This window comes from Crocuta crocuta, unplaced genomic scaffold, assembly GCF_008692635.1.
Source record: "Crocuta crocuta isolate KB4526 unplaced genomic scaffold, BGI_CrCroc_1.0 scaffold179, whole genome shotgun sequence".
NCBI lineage: Eukaryota > Metazoa > Chordata > Mammalia > Carnivora > Hyaenidae > Crocuta > Crocuta crocuta.
In genome coordinates, this window is record NW_027551568.1 from 13,483,592 (window position 1) to 13,510,401 (window position 26,810).

The window sequence follows — 26,810 nt, forward strand, 5'->3', positions numbered from 1 at the left end:
AGATTAGCATGGAAAACAGAGGTCGTAGAGATACAATAATTTCTAGAAATATTTATAGTACTGTTAAGGAAAACACTGCTGCAGATAGAAAAAAAAAAAAAATGAAAGCCAAGGATGGATATTTCAGATATATGACCTTAATTGTCAAGAGCAAAGATTTTTTATATGTATTTACTGTCAACCAGCAATTGAATTACTATCTCTTTCAGTAGAGAATAAAACACCCTATATTGGGGCAGAGGCTGGATAGGATATTCTTTTGAGTATCTTTTTCTTTGCTTATATGGCCAACTCTATTCGGCCAACTGTTTTTGCCTATTCTTCTACATAGTTGTCAACGTTTTTCTCATTTGCTGCAGTTCTGTCTATTAGTTGAATGCCAGTTACATCAGTTATAAATACTATCTCCATTTGAGGCTTGAATTTTCACTCTGTTCATAGTGCCTTTTATAATACTTAAGTTTATTTCAATACAGTCAAATTAACAACATTGTTGTACAGTTACTCTTGCATCTTAAGAAATTTAAGAAATTCTTAAGAAATTCCTCCTTATTTTGAGTTCAGTAGGATATAATCATTTATATTTCCTTTCTGTTTTTCTTTTCACAATTTAGCCCTTTAACCCACTTGAATTACTTTTGTGAGAGGTGTGAGATAGGAATCATCTTTTTTCTTTTTGGTACTACAATGGGTAACCAGTTGCCCTGGAACCATTAATTCAATAGGCCATCCTTCCCAGTGATTTATAATGACATCTCTATCTTGTACCAGATTCCACTAATGTTTGGAGCGTTTCCAGCTTGCTGTTCTACTAATTTGTATATGGGCAACAGAACCATGTTTTAACATTATTGCACCAAGTAAGTCTTGATATGTTTTAGAGGGACTCCCTCAGCCACCCTTAGTTTTTCTTAGCTCTTTATGTATTGCTCATAAATTTTAGAATTGGCAAGTCAGTTTTTACAACAAACCATATGAGAATTTTGAATGAAATGACACTGAATCTGTAAACATATTAAGCATAAAATGCCATCTTTTAGAGTCTGTCCATTCATTTAAAATATAATTGCTTATTTGGGGAGTCTTATTTGTGTCCTTCGATAGTTTTATGTTATCTATAAGGTTTTAAACAGTTTATTAGTTTCATTCTTAGATGTTTTGGTGCATTTCCTGCTTTTGTTGCTATTGTAAATGAGATTTTTTATACATGGGACTGTCTAACTAGGTGGTTGCTGATATCAGCAGTAATATATACTGATCATGTGAGCAGTACTTTCTCTAAACTTTTTATCAGTTCTAATAAGTGAAAGTTTACCTATTCTTTCATATTTTCTATATCCACAACCATATTGTTTGTAAGCAACCACACTTTTGTTCATTCTTTTCTTATAACACATTATTTATTACTGCTTATTTTCATATTTCCATTTTTTTCTCATCGTGTTACAGAAGTCAGAACTTATGATCCAGATAATGTTGAAAATAGGCAATAGTGAATATTGTTGTCTTGTCCATTACTTTTTAAAAAATTTGTTAATGTTTTTTATTTATTTCAGAGAGACAATGTGATCAGGGGAGGGTCAGAGAGAGAGGGAGACACAGAATTCGAAATAGGCTCCAATCTCTGAGCTAGCTGTCAGCAGAGAGCCCCATGCGGGGCTTGAACCCACGAACTGTGAGATCATGACCTGAACTAAAGTCAGACGGTTAACTGACTGAGCCACCAGGCACCCCTCTTGTCCGTTACTTTAAATCATTGGGTTATGATATTTTTGGTAGTGCCAGTGCTCACGGTACTCTTAATTTGGTAAGTATGTGTCAGCTTTTGGAGAATTTTTTCTGTATATTAGAATAATATGCTTCTTTTATCTTTTTTCTTTTTTTTTTGGTAATGTGGAAAATCACAGAGATTTTTCAAATGTGGAATCATCCATGCCTCCCTGTTATTACTTATTATGTTTCTATACTTCACTATATTCAATCTGCTAATATTTATTTAGGATGTTTGCACCTATGTTTGTGAGTAAGACTAGTTTGGAAATTTCTTTCTTTTGCTATTTTGTTTGGTTTGATATTAAGATTAAACTAACATTTCTTTCTTTTCTATTCTTTATTTTTTTAATTTTTATTTATTTTTTAATTTACATCCAAGTTAGCATATAGTGCAATTATGATTTTTTTTTTAAATAGTTTATTGTCAAGTTGGTTTCCATAAAACACCCAGTGCTCATCCCCACAAGTGCCCTCTTCCATGCCCATCACCTCCCTTCCCTTTTCCCCCACCCCCATCAGCCCTCAGTTTGTTCTCTACATTCAAGAGTCTCTCATGGTTTGCCTCCCTCCCTCTCCCCAACTATTTTTCCCCTTCTTATCCCCCATGGTCCTCCATCTTTTCTATTCTTTAAGATAGACTATGAAAGACAAAAATTATCTATTGCTTTAAATATATGAAGCTTACTTATAAAACCATTTGTGTTTGATAATTTAAATATTTATAAGTTAGGCTACCTATAAGTTATCCTCATTATTTATGGTTAGATTAGGTATTAGATTTATGGATTACATTATCTAATTTGAATAAATTAAAATGGAAAATGAACAATGGGCTTAAATGAGTACTGTAAAGACATAAAATGAGAATGATATGAAAAATGTAAGCACTAGCAAATAAATAAAGGCAGAACAAAGGTTACTTCTAGTGTAAGCACTTTATTGATTATAGGTAAGAACAGTGAATTCAGGCCAAAAATTTTAATTCTTAAGAAAACCATTTGAGGGGCACCTGGGTGGCTCAATCGGTTAAGCGTCTGACTCTGGCACAGGTCATGACCTCATGGTTTGTGGGTTCGAGCCCCGTGTCAGGCTCTGTGCTCACAGCTAGCTCAGAGCCTGGAGCCTGTTTCGGATTCTGTGTCTCCCTCTCTCTCTGACCCTCCCCTGTTCATGCTGTCTCTCTCTGTGTCTCTCTTAGAAATAAATAAAAAAAGAATTTAATAAAAAAGAAAAAGAAAACCACTTGAAATATGGATTTACACCTTCTATCATTACTAATAAAATTCTCCCGAAGTCTACACTGTGTAATAAGATACTGACATGAAGTTATGATTAGCAAGACTTTTAAAAATTATTTATAGTATCTTTACTTCAACCTTAAAAGTTTTAACTTGTGGAAAGATTAGTACAGATGTTGATGGGTATACATACACACACATATCCACACATAAATGCCTTAAAGAATATGTGCTCCATTTTTTTTTTTTTTTAAGATTTGGTGTGCAAGTATGCAAAGTAGAGGCTACCCATCTATACCACAGCAGTATGGTTTTATTAAAAAAATATATGGGCACCTGGGTGGCTCAGTCGGCTAAGCGCTGACTTTGGCTCAGGTCGTGATCTCACGATTCATGGGTCCAATCCCCGCGTCGGGCTCTGTGCTGACTGCTAGCTCAGAACCTGGAGCCTGTTTCAGATTCTGTGTCTCTCTCTCTGACCCACCACTGCTTACACTGCCTCTCTCTCTCTCAGAAATAAATAAACCATTAAAAAAATTTTTTTTAAAAAGGCCCTTCCTTCCTTTCCTCTGTGAATCATTACAGTGCAGAGCCTGCTTGGGATTCTCTCTCTCCCTCTCTCTATTTCTGCCCCTCCCCTACTCACTTGTTCTTTCAAAATATAATAAACTTAAAAAAATTTTTTAATTAAAAAATAAGTAAGCAAAGAATACAAATGGTTCTCTCACCATACTTTTTATTATGAAAAGAGATGAAGAGCAACTCCAGTTTCCTCTTTTATAAACAGTCCAATGCAATATAAATTTCAGCACTTCTCTCTAGTTCATATCATAGAGGCCAATTACACATAATATTACTCCTAAAATATATTTCTTTATGAATATAAGGTTTATATATGTTAAATACTAAAACATTATGTTTTACACACACACACACACACACACACACACACACACACACACACACACACACACAGAGTCTTACCTTGCTGAGTATTTTGTTCTTGCATTCGATTCACAGTGAGGTCTAAGGGGCCTTCCTGCTCTTCCTGAAGGGAGTTTTCTGCTTGATTCATTTGTATACTTTTACATATTAGACTTGGTCCAATTGAACCATTTCTATTTTCTTGAATTTTACCACTTTTTGAAATATACTCAATTGCAAACTGACGTATCATCTTTTTCATTAATTCCTGAGCAACTAAGGGAATGTTAGGATCACAGTTCTGAGGAAGATCTAGGGAAGAAATAAATATGATAAGCATTAAAAAAGAGAAATGCAAAATACCAACATGTAAATTTATTTTTAGTTTCAGGAGTCTTTTAGTTCAGTCCACAATGGCTAATGCTTTCTATGACTTAGCAATAGAAATCCTGTAGATTTAATTAGTATTACATCAACCCAAAACTTGACATACTTAATAATTTCTTAAAAACAAACAATTTTGGTCCTAAACTAAAATACAAAGAATTAGAGAAGCAAAACAGCTTATTTTCAGTTTTAATTCAAAGGTATTCTACTAGATATTGAAACATTTACAATGTGATCATAAACTGTAACTAGGCCATTTCTAACTTAATATACAAAGTGCGTGCATGCATTAACTATTAAACAAAACATCTAAATTCTCATAACTATTACTATTAAATTCTTCAATTCTATCAAGTGTGTATCTATATAGAATTCTATATAAAGTAACCTGAAGCTCATCAAAAAATTTTCTTTCTTCAACTTACACTGAGAAATTCCAATCATAAAGAAAAGATAAAAAACTATACAGTGACAGAGGCAGCCTCTACCAAGATTCAAGAATTTGTTAGTATTCCATCATATTCACTTTTTAAACTTTTTTTATTCGCAGGACCTCTGAAAGTAAATTGTAGAATTATGACACTTCACTCCTAAATATTTCAGCATGTATCTACTAAGAGTCTCCTATAAAAATAGCAATATCATTACTGACCCCCAAACATGTTGATCTGCTGTAACTATAATGAAGGTCAGCAGTGATATACAATTCTGCTTGAACTTATACAAGAGGTAAAACAATTGAATGATTTATATAAGAGGTGTGGAATAAAGACAGACTACTTGTAAACATAGTATAGCGATAAGGAGTTTTGGTATTGGGGAAACTGACTGGGTGATGGTGGTTTGTCCACACACATACTTCTGGACTTCAATCCTTTTATTTCCTCTGCTCCTTCAGATGTAGACCTATTGGTAAATTGGAAAAGATAACTATGCAGATGTGATTAGGCTCCATATGCCTTCCTCTTAAAAGTGAACCTTGAGATACTAAACTTTTGCTCCTTAAATATCTCAACTTACCCAGGCAGATTAGTGTTATTAATAGGCCTGTCCTGATCCAGGGCTATCTGAAACTGAAGGATTAAGTCTCTTTTGCTTTGGGGTTCAGTATTAGCTGGAGCACATGTCTAAGAGATCTGAAGACAAGTTCCCCAGAACACCTACTGTAATAGGTCCATGACTCTAAAATTGAAGATGGGGAAGGGGGAATGCCTAGGTGGCTCAGCTAGTTGAGTGTCTGACTCTTGATTTCAGTTCATGTCACAGTCCCAGGGTAGTGAGTGTGGGATTCTCTCACTCTTTCCCTTTCTCTCTCCACCCCCCTCCCCCACCAAGCCCTCTCCCCAGCTTGCACACACACTCTCTCTAAAATAAGAAACATTAAAAAAAAAAAAAACAAAACTTAATACAAAATGGTTTGACAACATATACTATTTGGAGATGAGGAGAAGCAACAAACTTCTCCACAATGACCACTACCAAATTTGATAGCAAAATGTGATCTAGGCTGAAATGAAATCTATTTATAATGCTGGAAAAGTATTAATATATTTGATCACAGGGTACTGTTTTGGATCTGCTGGAGATGTTACATAATAAACACCCTGGTTATATTACCTCTTTCAAAACAAAAAAAGTTTTAAATTCTGAAAAAAACACCTGAGAGAAGGAAGGAACTGTGGACCTATAAAAAAGTAACATGTTAGCCTTCACATTTATTCATTTAGAACCCAAAAGGAAAGAGAGGCACTCTTGTTTTTAGGTACTGGAAAAAATAAAAAGATAATACATATAGGTTGTAATCTTAGCCATCTTAATGAGCTCAGGATAATCACATACCCCTCTATGTTTTAGTTTCTCTATTCATAAAAATGGAAATGATAACAGAATCTTAGAAATCACAATAGAGCTTGCTCACAGGATATTTTAAAGTTATGTAAGGGTGTAGATAAAATACTGAATTCCTGTACTTGGCATATTTTAACAGTCTAGTAAACATTAGCCATTAAGATGGAGACTGAGCAGTTATGTTTTATTTAAGTCACAAACTGCCAAATATGTAAAAATATTAACTAGGTTAATATAAAATTATTAACTAACTAGAAAAATAGTAATTTCTAAGTACATGTAATACTTTTTGGTCCAGAATAGGCAATATTAGCACATGTACCTTAAATGATGTGATTCACCAAAACAATTAATTTCCATGTTGTACATAGGGATTCCCAGTATGTACCATTTCTTGATTATTACCACAGGAATCTTTGAAGACTTCTGTGAACACTCTTTTACATATTTTTTCAAATTTAATTTTGCTTTGTATTATGTGTTAAAAGGAGACAGGAATTTACTTCTAAGCATTTTGTTTAACTATCCTGTAATTTATTGACTGTCACCTTATAAATTCAAAATAATTAAATTTACCCAAAAAAAGAACTGAAACATATTTGGATTCATATCATCTCTCCAGGGCTACAACTTTAGAGTTGAGTTTATAGCTAAGTTTAAGGCAGAATACATAATGCTGCTCTATTCTTTACATGTACTCAGTTTTTGGCTCTTTATATTGGGGAATAAGTATATGTTTAATTAATTAAAAAAGAGAAAGGCAAAGAGATAAAGAAAATGCTGATTAGCTACTAAGCCTTCTAGATTATGTGTACAAGCAAATGAGTTAACTAGAGATACAGATGAGGAATCATCAGTTGTTAAAGGTCACGCCAAGTAATAAATATTTGGCTAGAGGAGACAATGCTGCCACATGGAAATAGTGTCTATAGCCCCCAAGAAGACAAAAATAACTTTTTTTGCCCTATCTCTTCAGGTTACAAATTTAACTAATTCAAAGTTTAACAAGCTCTTTGTACCAGTTTCAAGATGCTCCCTCAATGATTCCTACCTCCTGGTTTCATTCTGTTGTGCACTCTCTTCCATGCCACATCAGCTGTGGTATGGGTGATCAACAGCATACTAAAGAAGCATGTCACTTCTAAGATTAAATTATAAAAAAATAAAGATATAAAGTATCTATCTTGGATACTCTTAAATGTTAGTGTTTGCTGTCCCTTCCCTCCAACTCCGCATCCTCTCTTCTGTCCTTCCATCTCTCTTATTACTCATTCTGGAGGAGGCCATACTATTAGAAGCTCTATGGGGAGGCTCACATGGAGAGGACCTGGTCTCCAGCAAACAACCAATGAATGAACTTGGAAGACTTTCTAGATGAATCAAATCCCAGATGACTATAACCCTAGCTGACCCTTTGACTGCACCCAAGTGAGAAACCAAGCTGGAAACATCCAGCTATGCTGCTTTGAGATTCCCAGCTTAGAGAAAATGTGAGATAATAAATGTTTGTTATTTTAAACTGCTAAATTTAGGGGATAATTTGTTAAATGATAATAATAAATAAAACAAATTTTGATACATGTTAGTGGGATGCTTCTATAGGAAAAATGTACATATGGCTTTAGAACCAGGCAGTGGGCTTTGTGGAGAACTAACATTGTAAATCAAACAGTACCAAGAAGAAACTGCTAATAGGAGCTTCATGATCTTTGATAAGATGTGGAGGGTGAGGATTTGTAGGACAATGATGTAAATGTTGCTGGAAAGCAGAGGAAAGAATATACTTATTTTGTAGTGGCAGAAAGTTTTATAACACTATTGTTTGCAGTAACCTGGAGGGTAGAAAATGTACATAATAGACTGGGTGATCTATCTAGGGAAATTTTAAAGTAAGTGTTGAGATGCCCTCTGGTCTTTTCTTGCTAATTATATAAAATCTAAGAGGAGAGCTATCCTAAAGGAAGGGCTGTTAGACAAAAAGAAACCAGGTCTTGATTATTTTGAAATTTTTCAGTATATACAGATAGCAAATGAGGCTAAAATTAAAAAAGGTTGAGCAAAGACCAAATCAGGGAAACAGCTATGAACACGGCTTCAAAAAGGTGATGGTTTTTCTCCAGATTTGACTCTCTCTTAATGTTGTGGGACTCATGTGAATGTTTAATTTTAATATTTTTGTGGGTGTGATGTATCATTCCTTTAAACAAAGTAACCCTGGAATTAACTAAATCATTCCAGGAAATGTCTATTCAAGATTATTGGCTAAATCTTGGTAAGAATAGTAAGAATGTTTTAAGTTGCTCTATTCCTACCCTCACTTCCTACTTCTGAGGTAGACTGTTCCCAGGAAAAGACTAACAATGTTATGGTTCTAGATATTTAAAGCAATCCCTGTCCAATCATCAGTTGACCACTAAGCTAACCAAGCAGAAATGTTAATAGCCACACAATGCAAAGAATATGGACTTTAATGACTTAGTAGAATTAGATCAGAAAAGTCATTAAACAAACAACACATAGCAACAATAAACCCTGAGGTAGGGGATAATCTGATTTCTACCAGTGTCATACTGTATTATTTAAAATATCCAGTTTTTTTTAAAAAAAACGTTATAAGAAATGCAATAAATAAATACATAAATAAATAAGAAACAAACAAGGAAATATAGCCCATAGACACAGGAAGAAAAGAGCCAACAGAAAATGTTTCTGAGAAAGCCCACATATTGAAATTATAGACAAAAACTTTAAATCACACATTTTAAAATATATTCAAAAAACTAAAGGAAACCATGTATATATAAAGAAATAAAGGAAAGTATCAGGAGGATATTTCAGCAAAAAAAAAATAAAGTTTTTAGAAAGACCCAACTAGAAATTCTGAAGTTGAAAAGTACACAAATTAAAATGCAAAATTCGGGGTGCCTAGTGGCACTCAGTTAGTTAAGCACCTGACTTCAGCTCAGATGATCTTGCAGTTTGTGAGTTTGATTACCACATGAGGCTCGCTGCTGTCAGCGCAGAGTCCACTTTGCATCTTCTGTTACCCTCTCTGTCCTTCCCCCACTCACACGCTCTCTCTCAAAAATAAATAAAACATTAAAAAATAAAATAAAATGAAATGCAAAATCCACTAGGTTGGAAAGAACAACAGATCTGAACTGGCAGAAAAAAAGAATCAATGAATTTCAAGATGGGCCCATTGGTATTAGCCATTCTGAGGAGACAGAGAAAGCCCATTGATATTACCCATTCTGAGAGGCAAAAGAAGGTAAGAAGAGTGGAAAGGAAGGAAAGAAAGAAAAAAGGAAGGATGGACGGATGGGCAGTAGGTAGGTGAGGGGAGGGTAAAGGAGGGAACAAGGAAGGAAAAAAAGAAAGAAAAATAAACAAGAGTCTCAGAGACCTATGGAATACCATCAACTGTACCAACATTACAAATGACAGTCCCAGGAGGAAAAAGAAGTACAAAGAATAGTGGAAGAAATGATGGCTGATGACAATGTGTCAGATTTGATGAAAAACCTTATCTACATATCCAAGAAGCTCAACAAACCCCAAGTAGGATCAAGTGGTCAGAGACCAAAGACAAAGAGCAAGTCTTGAAAGTAGCAAGGAAAAAAACTCAATTCATCACATGCAAGATCCTCAATGAGATTAACAACCAATATCACACCAGAAACCATGAAGCCCAGAAGGCATTGAGATGACATATTCAAGGAACTGAAAGAAAAGACTCAACTAAGAATTCCATATTCAGCCAAAGTATCCTTTAAAAACACAGGAGAAATTTAGACATTCTCAGATAAACAAAAACAGAAAACCTGCAGCAAGCACACCTGACCTAATAAAAGGACACTGGACAGTAACTCAAATCCACACAAAGAAATAATAAGCATCAGTGCAGTAACTACATAGGTAAAATACAGTATGAATGTAGTTTTTGTTTGTAACTTTTTTTCCTATCTAATTTAGAACATAACTATTAAAGCAATAATTGCAAATTTCTCTCAGTGGATAATGTATAAAGATGTAACATTAAGTACAAAGGCAGTACAGAGGAGGGGAAATGAAATGGAGACATATAGGATCAGAGTTTTTACATACTACTGAAATTGTATCGGTATTAATCTGAACTAGACTGTTGTCTACTAGGGTGCTGACTGTAATCCTGAGGACAACCACTAAGAAAATACCTGAAAAAAATACAGTAAAATACACAACAAAGGAATTAAATATCTGTTTAACACAAAAGACAGTAATAATGGAAAGAGAGAAAACAAAAAGAAATAAGGCAAACTGAAAACAAGCAGCAAAATGATAGATGCTAATCCTACCTCATCAGTAATTACTTTAAATGTAAATGGAAAGGCAGAGGTTGGCAAAATGTATTAAAAAGAATAACCCAACTACATGCTGTCAAAACAAGACTTTTTTTAGAGCGTGACTGAGCAGGGGAGAGGGTCAGAGAGAGAGAGAGAGAGAGAGAGAGAGGTAGAGAGAATCTTAAGCAGCCTTCATGCTCAGTTGTGGAGTCCAATGTGGGGTTGATCCCACAATGCTGGGATCACAACCCCAGCCAAAATCAACAGTTGGACACTCAACTGACTGAGCCACTCAGGTGCCCCAAAAGAGAGACCTTAAATTCAAAGATATAAAAATGTTGAAAGAAACAGGATTGGGGGAAAAAACTATTAAGCAAATAGTAATCAAAAGAAAAGTGGGTGGTTCTACTAATAGCAGGCAAAATCTATTCTATGACAAATATTGTCAATAAAAATGGAGGTCACCTTATAATGATAAAGGTTCAATCTGTTAAGAAGTTATAATTATAAACATATATATGCCTAACAAGAGAGCCCAAAAATACATGAAGAAATAACAGAATTAAAGGGAGACATAAAATACTGAATACTGACAATTGGAAACTTCAATAAACCACTTTCAATAATGGATACAAAAACCAGAAAGTAGATCAACTAATAGAAGACTTCAACAACATTATAAATCAACTAGATCTAGCAAACATATACGGAACACTCCATCCTCAAACAGTAGAATATATATTTTTGTCAAATGCAGGTAGATTCTCCAAGATTGATCATATGTTAGGCCTTAAGGCAAAAAGGTTAAAAACTTAAAAAGTTTGTTCTCCAACATCAAAGGAATGAAACAAGAAACAAGTAACAAAAGAAAATATGGGGAATTCACAGTGTGAAAGAAAAAAAAAAAACATCATGTTTATTCCTAAACATCAAATGAGTAAAATACTGGGTCACAAAGGATAATAGAATGTACTAAAAGTTGAATGAAAAGGAAAATACAACATAGCAAACAATATGAGATTCAGCTATTTCAGTGGTTGGAAGGCAATCTGTAGCTGTAAAAAACATATTTTTAAAGAAATTCATACCAACGACCCTTTAGCCTAACCTGCCTTAAGAGTAAATGAACTGAAAACTAAACTCAAAGAAAGCAAAAAGAAGGAAATAAAAGGTCAGAGCAGAAAAAAATACAGAACAGAAAACAACAGAGATCAATGAAACCAAAAGTTGATTCTTTGAAAAGATCAACAAATTTATAAACCTATATAGCTAGACTGACCAAAAAAAACAAAAAAAAAAACAAAAAAACAGAAAAGTTAAGTTGCTAAAATAAGGAATGAAGAAGAAACATCACCATTAACCTCAAAGAAACATAAAAAAGAATCAGAAAATACCATAAAAAATTACACATCAACAAAGTAGATATCCTAAACTAATATAACACTATGTTAACTACACTGTAATTAAAATAAAAATAAAATTTAAAAAAAGGAAAAAATACTCCTAGATATCCTAGATGAAATGGCTAATTTTCTCCACCGCTCTTCCGGCTGGATCCCCAGTGGGGAAGCGCCGGCTAGAAACTTCTCAGAAAGACTTGGCCTATGGGTTTATATTTTGTGCACAGACTAAGATCTGGAGAGGAGGCATGGCTTGAGACCTAGAACACGGCCCACCTCGGGTGCACCAGGGGCACAGGGAGACTGGACCCAAAAGAGTGATTTGAAACACTTGGTTCAAGAAGGGACGGGGACACAGCCATTTTTCTTCCCCAAACCACCAAAGTGGGACATCAGGGAGCAGCCAGAGGATGCAGTGGGGGCGAAGACCTACCTATATCGAACCACACTGAACCACCCCCCCCCCAATTTGAAAGCTTTTTTTTTTTTTAACCAAAGCTGGGGCCAAACCAACATGGATGCACTGCCGTGATCAAGTCTAGATCAATTATTTCTATTCAGATATATTTTCCCTTGTATCATTTGTATCCCTCCCCTCTGTTGAACTGGGCCCTTTGGTCATTGGTTTACTTAAACAGTCACATTTAATCCATTTTCTAGATGTATATTCCACACCTCTACTGCCACCTTTCTCTCTCTCTCTGGAGTAATCAGACTACACTGTCTCCCTGAGTAACATTATCTTCCTTTCCTTCTCCTCGCCTCTTGCCATATTCTCTTTCTGTCTCTGAATTAAGCCTCTTAGTCTCTCTGCCTGATCACTGTCCAATTTTGCTTTCTCCCTGCCCTGTCGTTTCTTTGTATATGCTCTTCCTTCAGCACTGCATAAACCCTGCTCTTTATTTGTAGCTGGGAATTCTGGTTTTATGCTTTTAGACAGTCCTTTGTCTTCTGGGTTTTTTTCTTTTTTCTTTTTCCTTTTTATTATTTGTTTTCCATCTTCATCTTTTTTTTCTTTTGTCTTTTCCTTTTTTCCTTCTTTTATTTTTGTCTTTTTCCCTTTCGGTTTGCTTGTTTGTGGGATTTGTCTGTGCGTTTGCATGCCTTTGTTCCCCATGTGTTTGTCTATTTTCCTTTCAGAGGCTACCTCAAGAAACAAGCCAAAGTACAAATGGTGGAGAGTCTCAAATACCACTACGAGTAAGGAAATAAAATAACCAAAGTCTCAACAAGAGAGTCCAAGAGACACAATTCAAAGAATACTTCCTGAATGAACAGGCCATGAGCAGTCAAAGAGCCTTCTTTAATACAGCAATACTCGCAGGTGCAGAGTGCATAACAAGTTTTTAATACTAACAAGAGACAGAAAGCTAGACAAAATGATGAGACAGAAGAACTCTCATCTAAAGAAATTCCAGGAAGAAATGACAGCTAAAGAACTGCTCAAAACAGATATATATTTGAGATATATATTTGAGATATATGCTCAAAACAGATATTCTTGTAACTGAACAAGAATTTAGAATAGTCATAAAATTAATCGCTGGGCATGAAAAATGGAAGACATCAGAGAAACTACTGCTACAAGGACTATGGAACTTAAAAATAGCTGTGATGAATTAAAAAATGCTATACATGAGGTGCATAATAAAATGGAGGCATCCAATGCATGGATTGAAGAGGCAGAGAGAAGAACAGGTGAATTAGAAGACAATAATAGAAAAAAAGGAAGCCAAGAAAAAGATAAACTGATCCAGGAACACTAAAGGAGAGTTCCTGAGCTAAGTGATACAATCAAAGGAAACATTATCCTTATCATAGGAATTCCAGAAGAGGAAGAGAGAGAGAAAGGCTCTGAAGGAATCCTTGAACAAATTATAGCAGAGAACTTCCCCAATCTGGTAAAGGAAACAGACATTGAAATCCAAGAGGCACAGAGAACTCCCCTCAGACTTAACTTGAATCAATCTTCTTCATGACATATCATAGTGAAACTGGCAAAATACAAGGACAAAGAGAGAATTCTGAAAGCAGATAGGAATAAAAGGGCCCTAACAAACAAAGGCAAACCTATCAGAGTGGTGACAGACCCATCTACTGAAACTTGGCAGGTCAGAAAGGAATGGCAGGAAATCTTCAATGTGATGAACAGAAAAAATATGCAGCCAAGAATCCTCTATCCAGCAAGCCTGTCATCCAGAATACAAGGAGAGATAAAAGTCTTCCCAAATAAACAAAAATGGAAAGAATTCGTCACCACTAAATCAGCCCTATAAGAAATTCTGAGGGGGACTCTATAAGGGAAATGTTGCAAGGAACACAAGGTACCAGAGATACCATCACAAGTATGAATTCTACAAAGACAAGGACTCTAAACCCATATTTTCCAATAATGACACTGAATGTAAATGGACTAACTGCTCTAATCAAAAGACATAGGGTAGCAAAATAGATAAAAAAACAAAATCCATCTATTTGCTGTCTACAAGAAATTCATTTTAGACCTGAGGAAACCTTCAGATTGAAAGTAAGGGGATGGAGAAATATATATCATGTTACTGGAAGTCAAAAGAAAGCTGGAGTAGCTATACTTATATCAAACAAACTGGACTTTAAAGTAAAGGCAGTAACAAGGGATGAAGAAGGGCATTTTATAATAATGATTGGGTCTATCCACCAGGAAGAACTAACAATTATAAATGTCTATGCACCAATACGGAAGCATCCAAATACATAAAACAATTAATCACAAACAAAACAATCTTATGGACAAGAATGTGCTAATAGCAAAGGAGTTTAATACTCCACTTACAGCAATGGATAAATCAACAGACAGAAAATCACTAAAGAAACAATGGACTTGAACGACATACTGGACCAGATGGATTTGACAGATATATTTAGAACTCTACATCCTGAGGCCATGGAATTCACTTTCTTCTCAAGTGCGCATGGCACATTCCCCACGACAGATCACATACTGGGACATAAAGCAACCCTCAATAAATGTAAAATAATTGAGATCATACCACGCACACTTTCAGATCACAACGCTATGAAACTTGAAATCAACCACAAGAAGTCTGGAAAACCTCCAAAAACACGGAGGTTAAAGAACACCCTACTAAAGAATGAATGGGCCAATCAGGCAATTAGAGAAGAAATTTAAAAATATATGGAAACAAATGAAAATGAAAAAAACAAATTCAAACTCTATGGGATGTGACAAAGGCAGTCCTAAGAGGAACGTGCATTGCATTCCAGGCCTATTTCAACAAACTAGAAAAAGCACAAGCACAAAATCTAATGGTGCACCTAGAGGAACTAGAATGAATGCAACAAGAACACCCCAAACCCAGTAGGAGAAGAGAAATAATAAAAATCAGGGCAGAAATAAACAATATAGAACCAAAAACAAAAAACAAAAACAAACAACCAATTGAACAGATCAACGAAACCAAGAGTTGGTTTTTTGAAAAAATAAAATTGACAAACCTCTCGCCAGTTCTCAAAAAGAAAAGACAGAGCAAACAAATAGACAATTCATGAATGAAAATGGATTTATTACAACCAATCTCTCAGAAATAGAAGCAATTACCAGGAATAATATTAAAAATTATGTCAACAAACTGGACAACTTAGAAGAAATGGACAAATTCTTAAACACACACTCACTACCAAGTTTCACACAGGAAGAGAGAGAAAATCCGAACAGACCCATAACTAGTGAAGAAATTGAATCAGTTATCAAAAATCTCCCAACAAATAAGAGCCCAGGGCCAGATGGCTTCCCTGGGGAATTCTACCNTTTGATTCCTAAGCCAGAAACCCAGCAAAAAAAAAAAAAGAGATCTACAGGCCAATATCCTTGATGAATACGGATGCAAAAAATCTCAACAAGATACTTGCAAATCGATTTCAACAACACATGAAAAGAATTATCCGCCATGATCAAGTCGGATTCATTCCTGGGTTACAGGGCTGGTTCAATATTCACAAATCAATCAATGTGATACATCACATTAACAAAAGAAAAGATAAAAACCATATGATCCTGTCGATAGATACAGAAAAAGCATTTGACAAAATACAGCAACCCTTCTTAATAAAGACCCTCGAGAAAGTTGGGATGGAAGGAACTTACTTAAACATTATAAAAGCCATTTGTGAGAAGCCCTCAGCTAACATCATCCTCAATGGGGAAAAACTGAGAGCTTTCCCCCTGAGATCAGGAACAAGATAGGGATGGACAGGGATGTCCCCTCTCACCACTGTTGTTTATCATAGTGCTGCAAGTCCTAGCATCAGCCATCAGACAACAAAAGGAAATAAAAGACATCAGAATTGGCAAAGAAGAAGTCAAACTTTCACTATTCGCAGACGACATGATACTCTACATAGGAAACCTGACAGACTCCACCAGAAGCCTACTAGAACTGATCCATGAATTCATCAAAGTTGCAGGATACAAAATCAACGTACAGCAATCGGTTGCATTTTTATACACCAACAATGAAGCAACAGAAAGAGAAATCAAGAAACTGATCCCATTCACAATTGCACAGAAAACTATAAAATACCTAGGAATAAACCTAACCAAGGATACAAGAGATCTGTAAGATGAAAACTATAGAAAACTTATGAAGGAAATTGAAGAAGACACAAAGAAATGGAAAAACATTCCATGCTCATGGATTGGAAGAATAAATATAGTTAAAATGTCATTACTACCCAAAGCAAGCTACACATTCATTGCAATCCCAATCAAAATTGAACCAGCACTCTTCTCAAAGCCAGAAGAAACTATCCAAATATTTGTATGGGATCATAAAAGACCTCGAATAGCCAAAGTAATATTGAAGAAGAAAACCAAAATGGGAGGCATCACAATCCCAGACGTTAGCCTCTACTACAAAGCTGTAGTCATCAAGACAGTATCAAGTCATCAAGACAGGCACCCCAATGTTCATAGCAGCACTCTCAACAATAGTCAAAACATGCAAAGAGTCTAAGTGTCCATCAACCAATGAATGGATCAAGAACATATGTTTTATCTATACAATGGAATACTACGTGGCAATGAGAAAGAATGAAATCTGGCCATTTGAAGTAACATGGATGGAACTTGAGGGTGTTATGTTTAGCGAAATAAGTCCGGAAGAGAAGGATAGATACCATATGTTTGCATGTGTAGGTGGATTAGGAGGAACTTAATAGAGGACCATAGGAGAGGAGAAGGGGATAAACAGTTGGGGAGAGGGAGAGAGGTAAACCATGAGAGACTCTTGAATGCTGAGAACTGAGGGCTGATGGGGGTGGGGGAAAAGGGAAGGGAGGTGATGGGCATGGAAGAGGGCACTTGTAGGGAAGAGCACTGGGTGTTATATGGAAACCAACCTGACAATAAACTATTTAAAATAAATAAATAATACATAAGTAAATAAATAAAGTGTTTATGTAACTGCCAAAAAAAAAAGAAAGAAAGAAAGGGCGCCTATTTAAAATCATAGGTAACATTATATTTAATGATGAAAGATCAAAAGCTTTCCCTCTAGGATCAGGAACAAGACACAAGACAGGGATGTATACTTTACCATTTTTATTCATATACTATTCACTATTTACTTTCATTCATATACTAGAGTTTCCAACCAACAGAATTAGGTATAAAAATAAAGAAAAGACATTTAGATAGGAAAGGTGGAAGTAAAACTGTACATAACAATCTTTTTTAAAAATGTTATTTTAATTCTACTATAGTTATCATACAGTGTTTTATTTGTTTCAGGTACACAAATATAGTGATTCATAAGATAATCTTACATAGAGAAATTTCTAAGGAATCCACACACACAAAATTTTAGAGATAATAATTTAAGTTCAGCAAAGAACAGGAAATCATATCAATAAACAAAAATCAATTTTACTCCTATACAATCCATTAAACAATTCCATCTACAACAGGATCATAAAGAATAAAATACTTAGAGGAATAAGTTAACAAAGAAGTGGAAGTTTTATACGCTAAAAATGATGATATTCAAAGACAGCCTAAATAAACAGAAATACAGCCTATATTCATGAACTGGAAGATGTAGTATTGTTAAGATGGTAACACCTCACAAAGAGATTCAAAACAGTATCTATCAAAATCCCAGGTGTCATTTTTGCAGAAATTGGCAGGATGATCTAAAATTCATAAGGAAATTCAAGGAATCCAGAATAGCCAAAAACATCTTGAAAAAGAAGAACTAAATTGAAAGATTAGCACTTCTTGATTTTGAAAATTACTATAAAGTGCAATAATTGAGATAGGGTGTTACTGGTATAAAGTTTGACATATAGATGAATGGAGTAGAACTGAGCCCCAAAATAAATCCTTACATCTATAGTCAATATATTTTAAAAAAATTTTTTTAACGTTTTATTTATTTCTGAGAGAGAGAAAGAGACAGAGAGAGAGAGAGAGAGAGAGAGAGGAGCAGGGGAGGATCAGAGATAGAGGGAGACACAGAATCTGAAACAACCAGGCTCTGAGCTAGCTGTCAGCACAGAGCCGGGTGCAGGGCTCGAACCCACGAACTGTGAGATCATGACCTGAGCCGAAGTCAGACGCTTAACCAACTGAGTCATCCAGGCGTCCCTACAGTCAATTTGTTTTGATAAGAGTATCATGACAATTCAATGGTGAATGAAGTCTTTTCAACAAATGGTACAGGGACAATTGGATATTTACATACAAAATGAAGCCTGATCTCTATCTCATACCATATATAATAATTATCTAAAAATGGATCAAAGACCTAAATAGAGGACCTAAAAACCTTAAACCTCTTAAAAGAAAACACATATGTGAAACTTCATAACCTTGGATTAAGGGACCAATTCCTTACGTATGACACCAAAAGTATAAGCAACAAAAGAAAAAATAGACACACTAGACTTGATCAAAATTAAAAAGTTTTGTACTTCAAAAGACAATACCAAGAAGTGAAAAGACAGTCCACTGATTGGGTATAAATATTTTCACTTATAAATATTTATAAATCATGTCTGATAAGCATCCAGTGTCCACAGTATATAAAGAACTACAAATAGTCAAAAAAAAAAAAATACCCAAATAAGAAATGGCAAATGATTTGATATTTTTCCAAAGAAGATATTACCAATAGCCCATAAGTACATGAAAAAGATGGTTAACATTACTGCTCATGAGGGGAAAAAATGCAAATCAAAACCACAATGAGATATCATTTCACACCCAAAAGGATAAAGTGCTCATAAGGATGTTAAGAAATCTGAACCCTCAAACACTGCTGGTGAGACTGCAAAATGGTGTAGCCACTTCAGAAAACACCCTGGCAGCTCTTCAAAAATGTATACAAAGAATTACCATTATGATCCAGCAAATTTCACTCCAAGGTATATGTACCCAAGGAAACTGAAAACATATATCCAAGCAAAGTAAGTGCATGAATGTTCATGGTAGCATAATTTGTAATAGCCAAGAAGTGGAAACAACCTAAATGAACATTAACTGATGAATGTACATATCTATACAACAGAGTATTATTCAATCATAAAAAGGAATGAAGAACTGATACAAATAAGGATGAACCTTGAAAACATTATGTTAAATGTAGGCTATACATGCTATGATCTGATTTATATGAAATGTCTAAAACAGACTAATCTATTAAGACAGAGAGTGGGTTTAGTGGTTGCGAGAGCCTGAGGGAGGGTAGGAAAAGGATGAAGTGAGAGTGCTAGTCTGTTAATGGGTTTCTTTTTTAGGAGGATGAAATGTTCAGGAATCAGAAAGCAGTGATGGTTGCAAAACTTAGTAAATGAGTACACTAAACCCCACTAAATTGTATACTTTAAAAAATGTTAATTTTATAGTATGTGGGTTATATCAGTTTAAAAAAAACAGAAAGGAATAACTCAGAAAGTGGAACATGACAGATCCAAGAGTCATAAAGAATCATTCTTAGGCTTTAAGATCAAATCAAGTAAGGTCCAACTTTTGCCCAGCTGGATTTCAGAATTACTACGAATAGTGTGGCCTCCGTGTGCACCCCATATCCCCAATTCTGAAGAGGAGTGTTTACAATGGTCATTCTATGCATTTCCCACCATGTATGTTGGGTGTGTGTGGGCAAGTAACTTGCCTTCTTAATTTAAAAAAAAATTTTTTAGGGGCGCCTGTGTGGCTCAGTCAGTTGAGTGTCTGACTTCGGCTCAGGTCATGATCTCACGGTTCGTGGGTTCGAGACCCGCTTTGGGTTCTGTGCTGGCAGCTCAGAGCCTGGAGCCTGTTTCAGATTCTGTGTCTCCCTCTCTCTCTGCCCCTTCCCCACTCATGCCCTTTCTCTGTCTCAAAAATAAATAAAAACTATAAAAAAGTTAAAAAAAATTTTTTATTGCTAATTCATTCTTTTGAGAGAGAGAGAAAGAGAGAAAGCATGATTTCAAGAGCAGGTGTTCTTCTTAGGTAAATAATGGCATCATATGCTGTCAGTGTGGGAGAATACTAAACAAAGGTGAAATCAATCTAAAAATATTGAATGTTGTCTCAATTATGAAATCATTTATGGGGAAAATATGTAAATATGTCACTAATCCAATAAATTTTTTAAAGGCCAGGATGGTGGCATTTTTGTACACTTTCCCCATTTCCATTTCCCTTCTCTTCATGTTAATAGCTATATTAACAACAGTTAACACCGATTAGCACTTATAGAAGAACTCTGACATATACTGATATCATGTAATGATAAGTATCATTAGTGTAGATAATGATATAGTAAAAAGTAAAAAAGTGAAGCAAAATCCTATGGAACCATCTATGGTATACAGTTTTTGCCCTTGCCTTTTATTTTTTCCAAATTTTTGTTACTACTAAATATTACAATCTACAAAGAAGTTATAATGTACTTCCACAAAACTTTACCTCTATAGACTCAACAATTGTTGATATTTTTTATCATTTGTTTTACATATATACAGGTTATTTAGGGGAGAAGCATTTGAAGATATTCTGAATACTTAATATGAAATACTTGAGTAATAAAGAACATTACAATACATAACTATAATGCCATTATCCCTTTCAAGAAATTTAACACAAAGTATAATGTCATCAACTTTGCCAACTGTGTCATTTATAGCCATTTTTCTCTTCAATCTGAGGATGCAATCAAGAACCTGATGTTCTAGGGGTGCCTGGGTGGCTCTGTAAGGTGAGCATCCAGCTGCTGCTTGGGATTCTCTCTCTCCCTCTCTTTATGTCCCTTCTTTACTCATGCCTGCACTCGCTCACTCTTAATTAATTAATTAACTTCTTAAATAAGTCCCCAGTCTTTTCTTTTGCCTTTTTGTTGCTGCTGTTGTTACTGTCATGCCATTTTGTTTATAACACGTTCCATAATTTGGGTCACATTCTTCATAATTTAGATTCATATTAATCTGTTTTTTTTTTAATAGGAATACTATCATAGGTGATATGTCTGCTTGGTGTATCTTATTTGGTTCCCAGTATCAGTAATGTCATTGATGTCTTGCTTTAGTTGATATCCAACAAATCTCTCCATTGTGAAGTTATTTTTTCTCCTTTGTAATTAGTAATCTGTAGAGTAATACTTTAATATGACTATCCTGTTCCCCAACAGTTTTTATTCGATTGTTTTAGCATCAATTGATGATTCCTGCCAGAATCAATTGTTACACTAAGTGATCATAAAAATAATTCCATTATTCATTCTCTATTTTTATGTAGGATTATTTTTAAAAAGTGCCTTCTCTTCTGTGACCTTATCTTTTGTTTGTTTTTACCACTATGGACTCATGGATCATTTCTTGTTCTCCAATGTTATATTATCCATGCCATCATTATTCATTTTAATGTACAAACTGTTCCAAATTTAACCAAAGGAAACTCCTTGAAGTTGGTCCTGTGTCCCTTTGATATATCTCCTATTTGTGGGGACTTGTTTTTTGGCATATAAGATACTCCATGTCTACTTTCTACTTTTCCTGTCTCTGACTTAGAATCAATCAATATTGCAAATATCCTAATTTTTCCTTTTTGTGGTAAAGAGTGCTATTTAGGCATCAAGATCTGAATGTTAAGTGTGGTCATCGTTACTTATGGTGTCACTGCTTCTAGGATCTTACAGTAGGCAAAGCTAATAAATACTATACATATATGGGTTATATATATGTATATATTTGAATCATAAATTCTCAGATACTTCTAATAACACAGGACTGTTCTTTTTCTTCCCTCATTTCATATTTCTATTCCTTTCTCCAACAGTAAAAACTCTCAGAATTACTATACCAACAACACCATTGAAAAATGTTTATCCTTAAAATATGTCCCTTAAAATATGTCAGACTAAGTTAATTATTTGAATTAATTTTTTCCTCTGCTCTGTATTATCAATATGGCATACAGTTAAGTGTATTTTTTTTGTAGTAGCTGGTACTCAATCACAGGGTTCTCTTCCCCATCCTTGATTTTTTTTAATGTAAAAAATTAACGTTTCAAAGGTCAAAACTATAGAAGACGCAGATGTTTCACTTACTTTCCTTTATTTTCCACTAATCCTAAAGTAACCAATTTCATTAGTTTCTAGTTTATCCTTTGTGTTTTTGTATAAAAATAAGCAGATTGATATATTCTTCCCTCTTATTTCTTAAAAGTGAATATACTATATACAACATGCAGTATACTTTTTTCTCTTAAAATATACATAGCCAGGTAATTAATCTTTTTTTTTTTTTTTTTTTTTTTGAGAGAGAGAGGGAGGGAAAGCATGTACTAAAGTGCAAAAGTGCAAGCAGGGGAGCAGCAGAGGGGAAGGGAGAGAGAATCTTAAGTAGGCTCCACACAGCACAGAGCCCACCTGTCATGACCCTGAGGAACATGATCTGAGCCAAAATCAAGAGTTGACTGCTCAACAGATGAAGCCACCCAGGTGCCCCTGGGAATTAGTCATTCTTATCAATTCAGAGATATTCTTCATTCTCTAGCTACATGTCTGTCTGTCCGCTATATGTTTCTATCACAGAATAGTCGACATGTAGATGGCATGTAACTGATTTCTAATATTTTGCTATTATAAAACACTGAAATGAAGAATTTTGTGCATGTTGTTAAATAAGTATGTTTAGGTAACTTCTAAAAAGCGAGATTACTGGATAAAGGGGTAAATACATACGTAGGGTTTTGATTTGTTTTGTTTTGTTGAGAGAGAGCGCGCACGAGTGAGCAAAGGAGAGGCAGAGGGAAAGAGTAAGAATCTTAAACAGGCTCCACGTCCAGCACCGAGTCCCATGTGTGGCTTGGTCTCATGACTGTAAGGTCATGACCAGAGCAAAAATCAAGAGTCAGATGCTTAACTGACTGACCCATCCAGGCACCCACATATGTAGTTTTAATAGATATTGCCTAATACTCTTTGTAGTAAGTGTATCATTTTGTGCTTCCAATGGCAATGGATAAAAGTGATTGTTTCATACGTTCCCTAACAGTGCTGTAAGGCTTTTAAATTTTGGCCAATCTAATAGAAGACAAATGGTAACTCACTATGGCTTTAATCTGCAGTTCTATTATAAATTCAAGGGCCATGTGAATATCTTATTTTTCTGTGTGTAATACCCTGCTCATGCCTTTTATCAAATTTTCTATTGGGTGCTTGGTCTTTTTTTCTCCCTCTTAATTTTAAAAACTTACTTATGTAATAGGAAGATTAACTCTTTGTGAGATACTTTGGAAATATTTTCTCTCAGTTTGTCTTTCTTTTTTTAATTATTTTTTATTTCATTTAAAAATGTTTTTACATGTTTATTTGTGTGTGTGAGAGAGAGAGAATGCATGAGCAGGGAAGGGGTAGAGAGAGAGGGAGACAAAAAACCAAAGCAACCTTCAGGCTCTGAGCTGTCAGCACAGAGCCCAATCCAGGGCTTGAACTGGGAGATAATGATGTGAGCCAAAGTTGGAAACTTAACTGACTGAGCCATCCAGGCGCCCCTGTCTTTGTCTTTCAACTGTGATTATGTAGCTTTCCTCCTGGGTAAATTATTTTTTTTCTTTTTTAATATAAATGACTCTTGAATGTAGTCAACATTTTATTTTATTGCATCTGGACTCTGATAGAAAGCTTTTGCCCTTCATCCAGGTTATAACAGAATTAATGGAGCCTTTCTTCAAGTATAAAATAGTTATTTTATATTTAAATCGCTTACCTTTTGTTTTTAGAATGAGAGAAGGAGTAGGAGGGGTAGGAGGGGACAGAGAGAGAGAGAGAGAGGAGATACTATGCAAGCTGCACACTCAGCACAGAGCCCAACATGATGCCTGATCCCCCAAACCTAGGATTATGACCTGAGCTGAAATCAGGAGATGGATACTCACCAACTGAGCCACCCAGTTGTCCCAAAAGATGTTTTAACAATTGTTGCTCAACAGATACTGGAGATTCCAGTTAGATAAACTAGGCAAAAAAATTTAAAAAAGAAGAAGGAAGGAAGGAAGGAAGGAAGGAAGGGAAAGAAAAGAAAGAAAAGAAAGAAAAGAAAGAAAGAAAGAAAGAAAGAAAGAAAGAAAGAAAGAAAGAAAGAAAGAAAGAAAGAAAGAAAGAAAGAAAGAAAGAAAGAGAGAGAGAAAAGAAAAAGAAAAAAGAGAGGGAAAGGGAACGGGAAGGGAAGGGAAGGAAAAGAAAGGAAAAGAAAGGAAAAGAAGAAAACAGAAAAATAAATAAAGGACATACAAGCTGGGAAGGAAGAACTGAAATATCTCTTCACAGATGACATGATCCTATACAAAGTAAATCCCAAAGAACTCACACACAAAAAAATCTGGAAAACAATGTGGAGGTTCCTCAAAAAATTAAAAATAGAACTACCCTACAACCCAGCAATAGCACTACTAGGAATTTATTTAAGGGATACAGGAGTGCTGACTCATAGTAGCACATGTTCCCCAATGTTTATAGCAACACTTTCAACAGTGGCCAAATTATGGAAAGAGTCTACATGCCTATCAACTCAAAGAAGATAGAGAAGACGTGGTTTATATATACAATGGAATACTACTTGGCAATGAGAAAGAATGAAATCATGCCATTTGCAGCAACATGGATAGTACTAGAACGTATTATGCTGAATGAAATCAGTCAGTCAGAAAAGGATAGAATTCATATGTTTTCACTCATATGTGAATCTTGAGAAACTTAACAGAAGATCATGGGGGAAGTGAAGGGGCAAAAAACAGTTACAGAGAGGGAGGGAGACAAACCATAAGAGACCCTTAAGTACAGAGAACAAACTAAGAGCTGATGGGGGGGGGTAGGGAGAGGGGAAAATGGATGATGGGCATTGAGGAGGGTCCTTGTTGGGATGAGCACTGCGTGTTGTATATAAGTGATGAACCACGGGAATCTACTCCAAAACCCGAGTACATTTTACACACTGTATGTTAGCCAATTTGACAGTAAATTATATATTTTTTAAAAAACTAAGTTATATGTGCTTTACTTAAGAAATATGCACCAAATCCTTTTTTATTGATTATTTTTATCATGAACATGTTGCATTTTGCCAAAAGTCTTTTCAGCATCAGTGGACATGAACTTTATTTTTTGTTCCTCCTTAAGATTAATAGGTGATTATAGTAATAGATATTCTAAAATGGAACCATGCTTGCATTACTGGAACACATCTCATTTGACCATGAAGTATTATTTTCTTACCACAGCATAGAATTCTGTTTGATGTTTTTGTAGTGACATGGCACTGTTCGGTAGTTGTATAGATGTTAACTATCTTTATAAGATTTTTATCTAGATCAATTTCATACTCATGTTAAAATAATTAAGGAACTTTCTTTTTTATATTCTGGAAAAATTTATGCAGCATTGAAATTGGCTAATCTTAGGGTAGGTAAATAGAACTTTCAAATCTTCTGGGCTTGGTGCTTTTGTTAAGTTTTTATTTTTCTTCTTTTTTTTTTTTTAAAGAATGCTGCTGCCATCATCATCATCATCATCACCACCATTATTATTATTTCAGAGAGAGTGGGCATGTGAGTAGGGTGGAGAGAAAGAGAGAGAAAGAATCTTAAGCAGGCTCCACCTCAGTACAGGGCTTGATCTCACATCCCTGAGATCATGACCTAAGTTGAAATCAAGAGTCAGACACTTGATGTGAGCCACCCAGGCGCTGCACTGTTGAACTTTTTGATACTTTTTCCTACTTAAAAAGAAGAAAAAAGAGGCTTGTTTAAGCATTCTATCTCTTCTGACAGAAATCTATTTATCTCTTTTGAGATAAGAATTCTGGTAAACTGGATTTTCCCATATAAATTACCCATTTCATATAAGTTGAGAAAACAGAATCAACAATTCTAGAATATTTATATTGCAGGTGGACAGAACTTTAAAATTTTCTGTTATTCAGTTCTATCTTTGTAGTTTGATTGAAAAACTTTTTATGTGTTGCTTCTAATTTACGGAACTATTAGTTGACTTAGTATATCAATTTTTTGGTGAACATTTTCTGTACACTTAAGAGTAAAGTATATGTCATCTGATGATAGAGTTCAACACATACCCACAAACTATCCCTTACTATATCTTTATTTTAAATTCTTCACCTATCTTGAACAGAATACTCCTATGTGTTTGTTCTTTTCTCTGAATTTTCTGTTAAGTTTCTGCTTTATCAAGATGGTTGCTATGTTATTTGGTACTTATGTAAATGTTGTACCTATAAGTTATGATCTTTGTCCTCAAGACAAAGTCCTCAAGACAACCAATATAATTCGGTATATAGCAAATATTTTTTGAACTTCTTATTTAATCATACAAAATATTTTTTTAAATGTCTAACCCAAGGGTTAAAATTTCATA

At 34.9% G+C, this 26,810-nt stretch overlaps 1 protein-coding gene across 1 annotated transcript in view; it reads right to left on the reverse strand.

Annotated features, from left to right (window-relative positions):
* Positions 1 to 26,810, reverse strand: part of LCORL (ligand dependent nuclear receptor corepressor like) — a 151,789-nt gene that overhangs the window by 36,177 nt on the left and 88,802 nt on the right. The window contains exon 7 of the mRNA XM_077750465.1: positions 3,996 to 4,247. Within this exon, the coding sequence (XP_077606591.1) occupies positions 3,996 to 4,247 (252 nt within the window). The remainder of the gene's footprint in view (positions 1 to 3,995; positions 4,248 to 26,810) is intronic.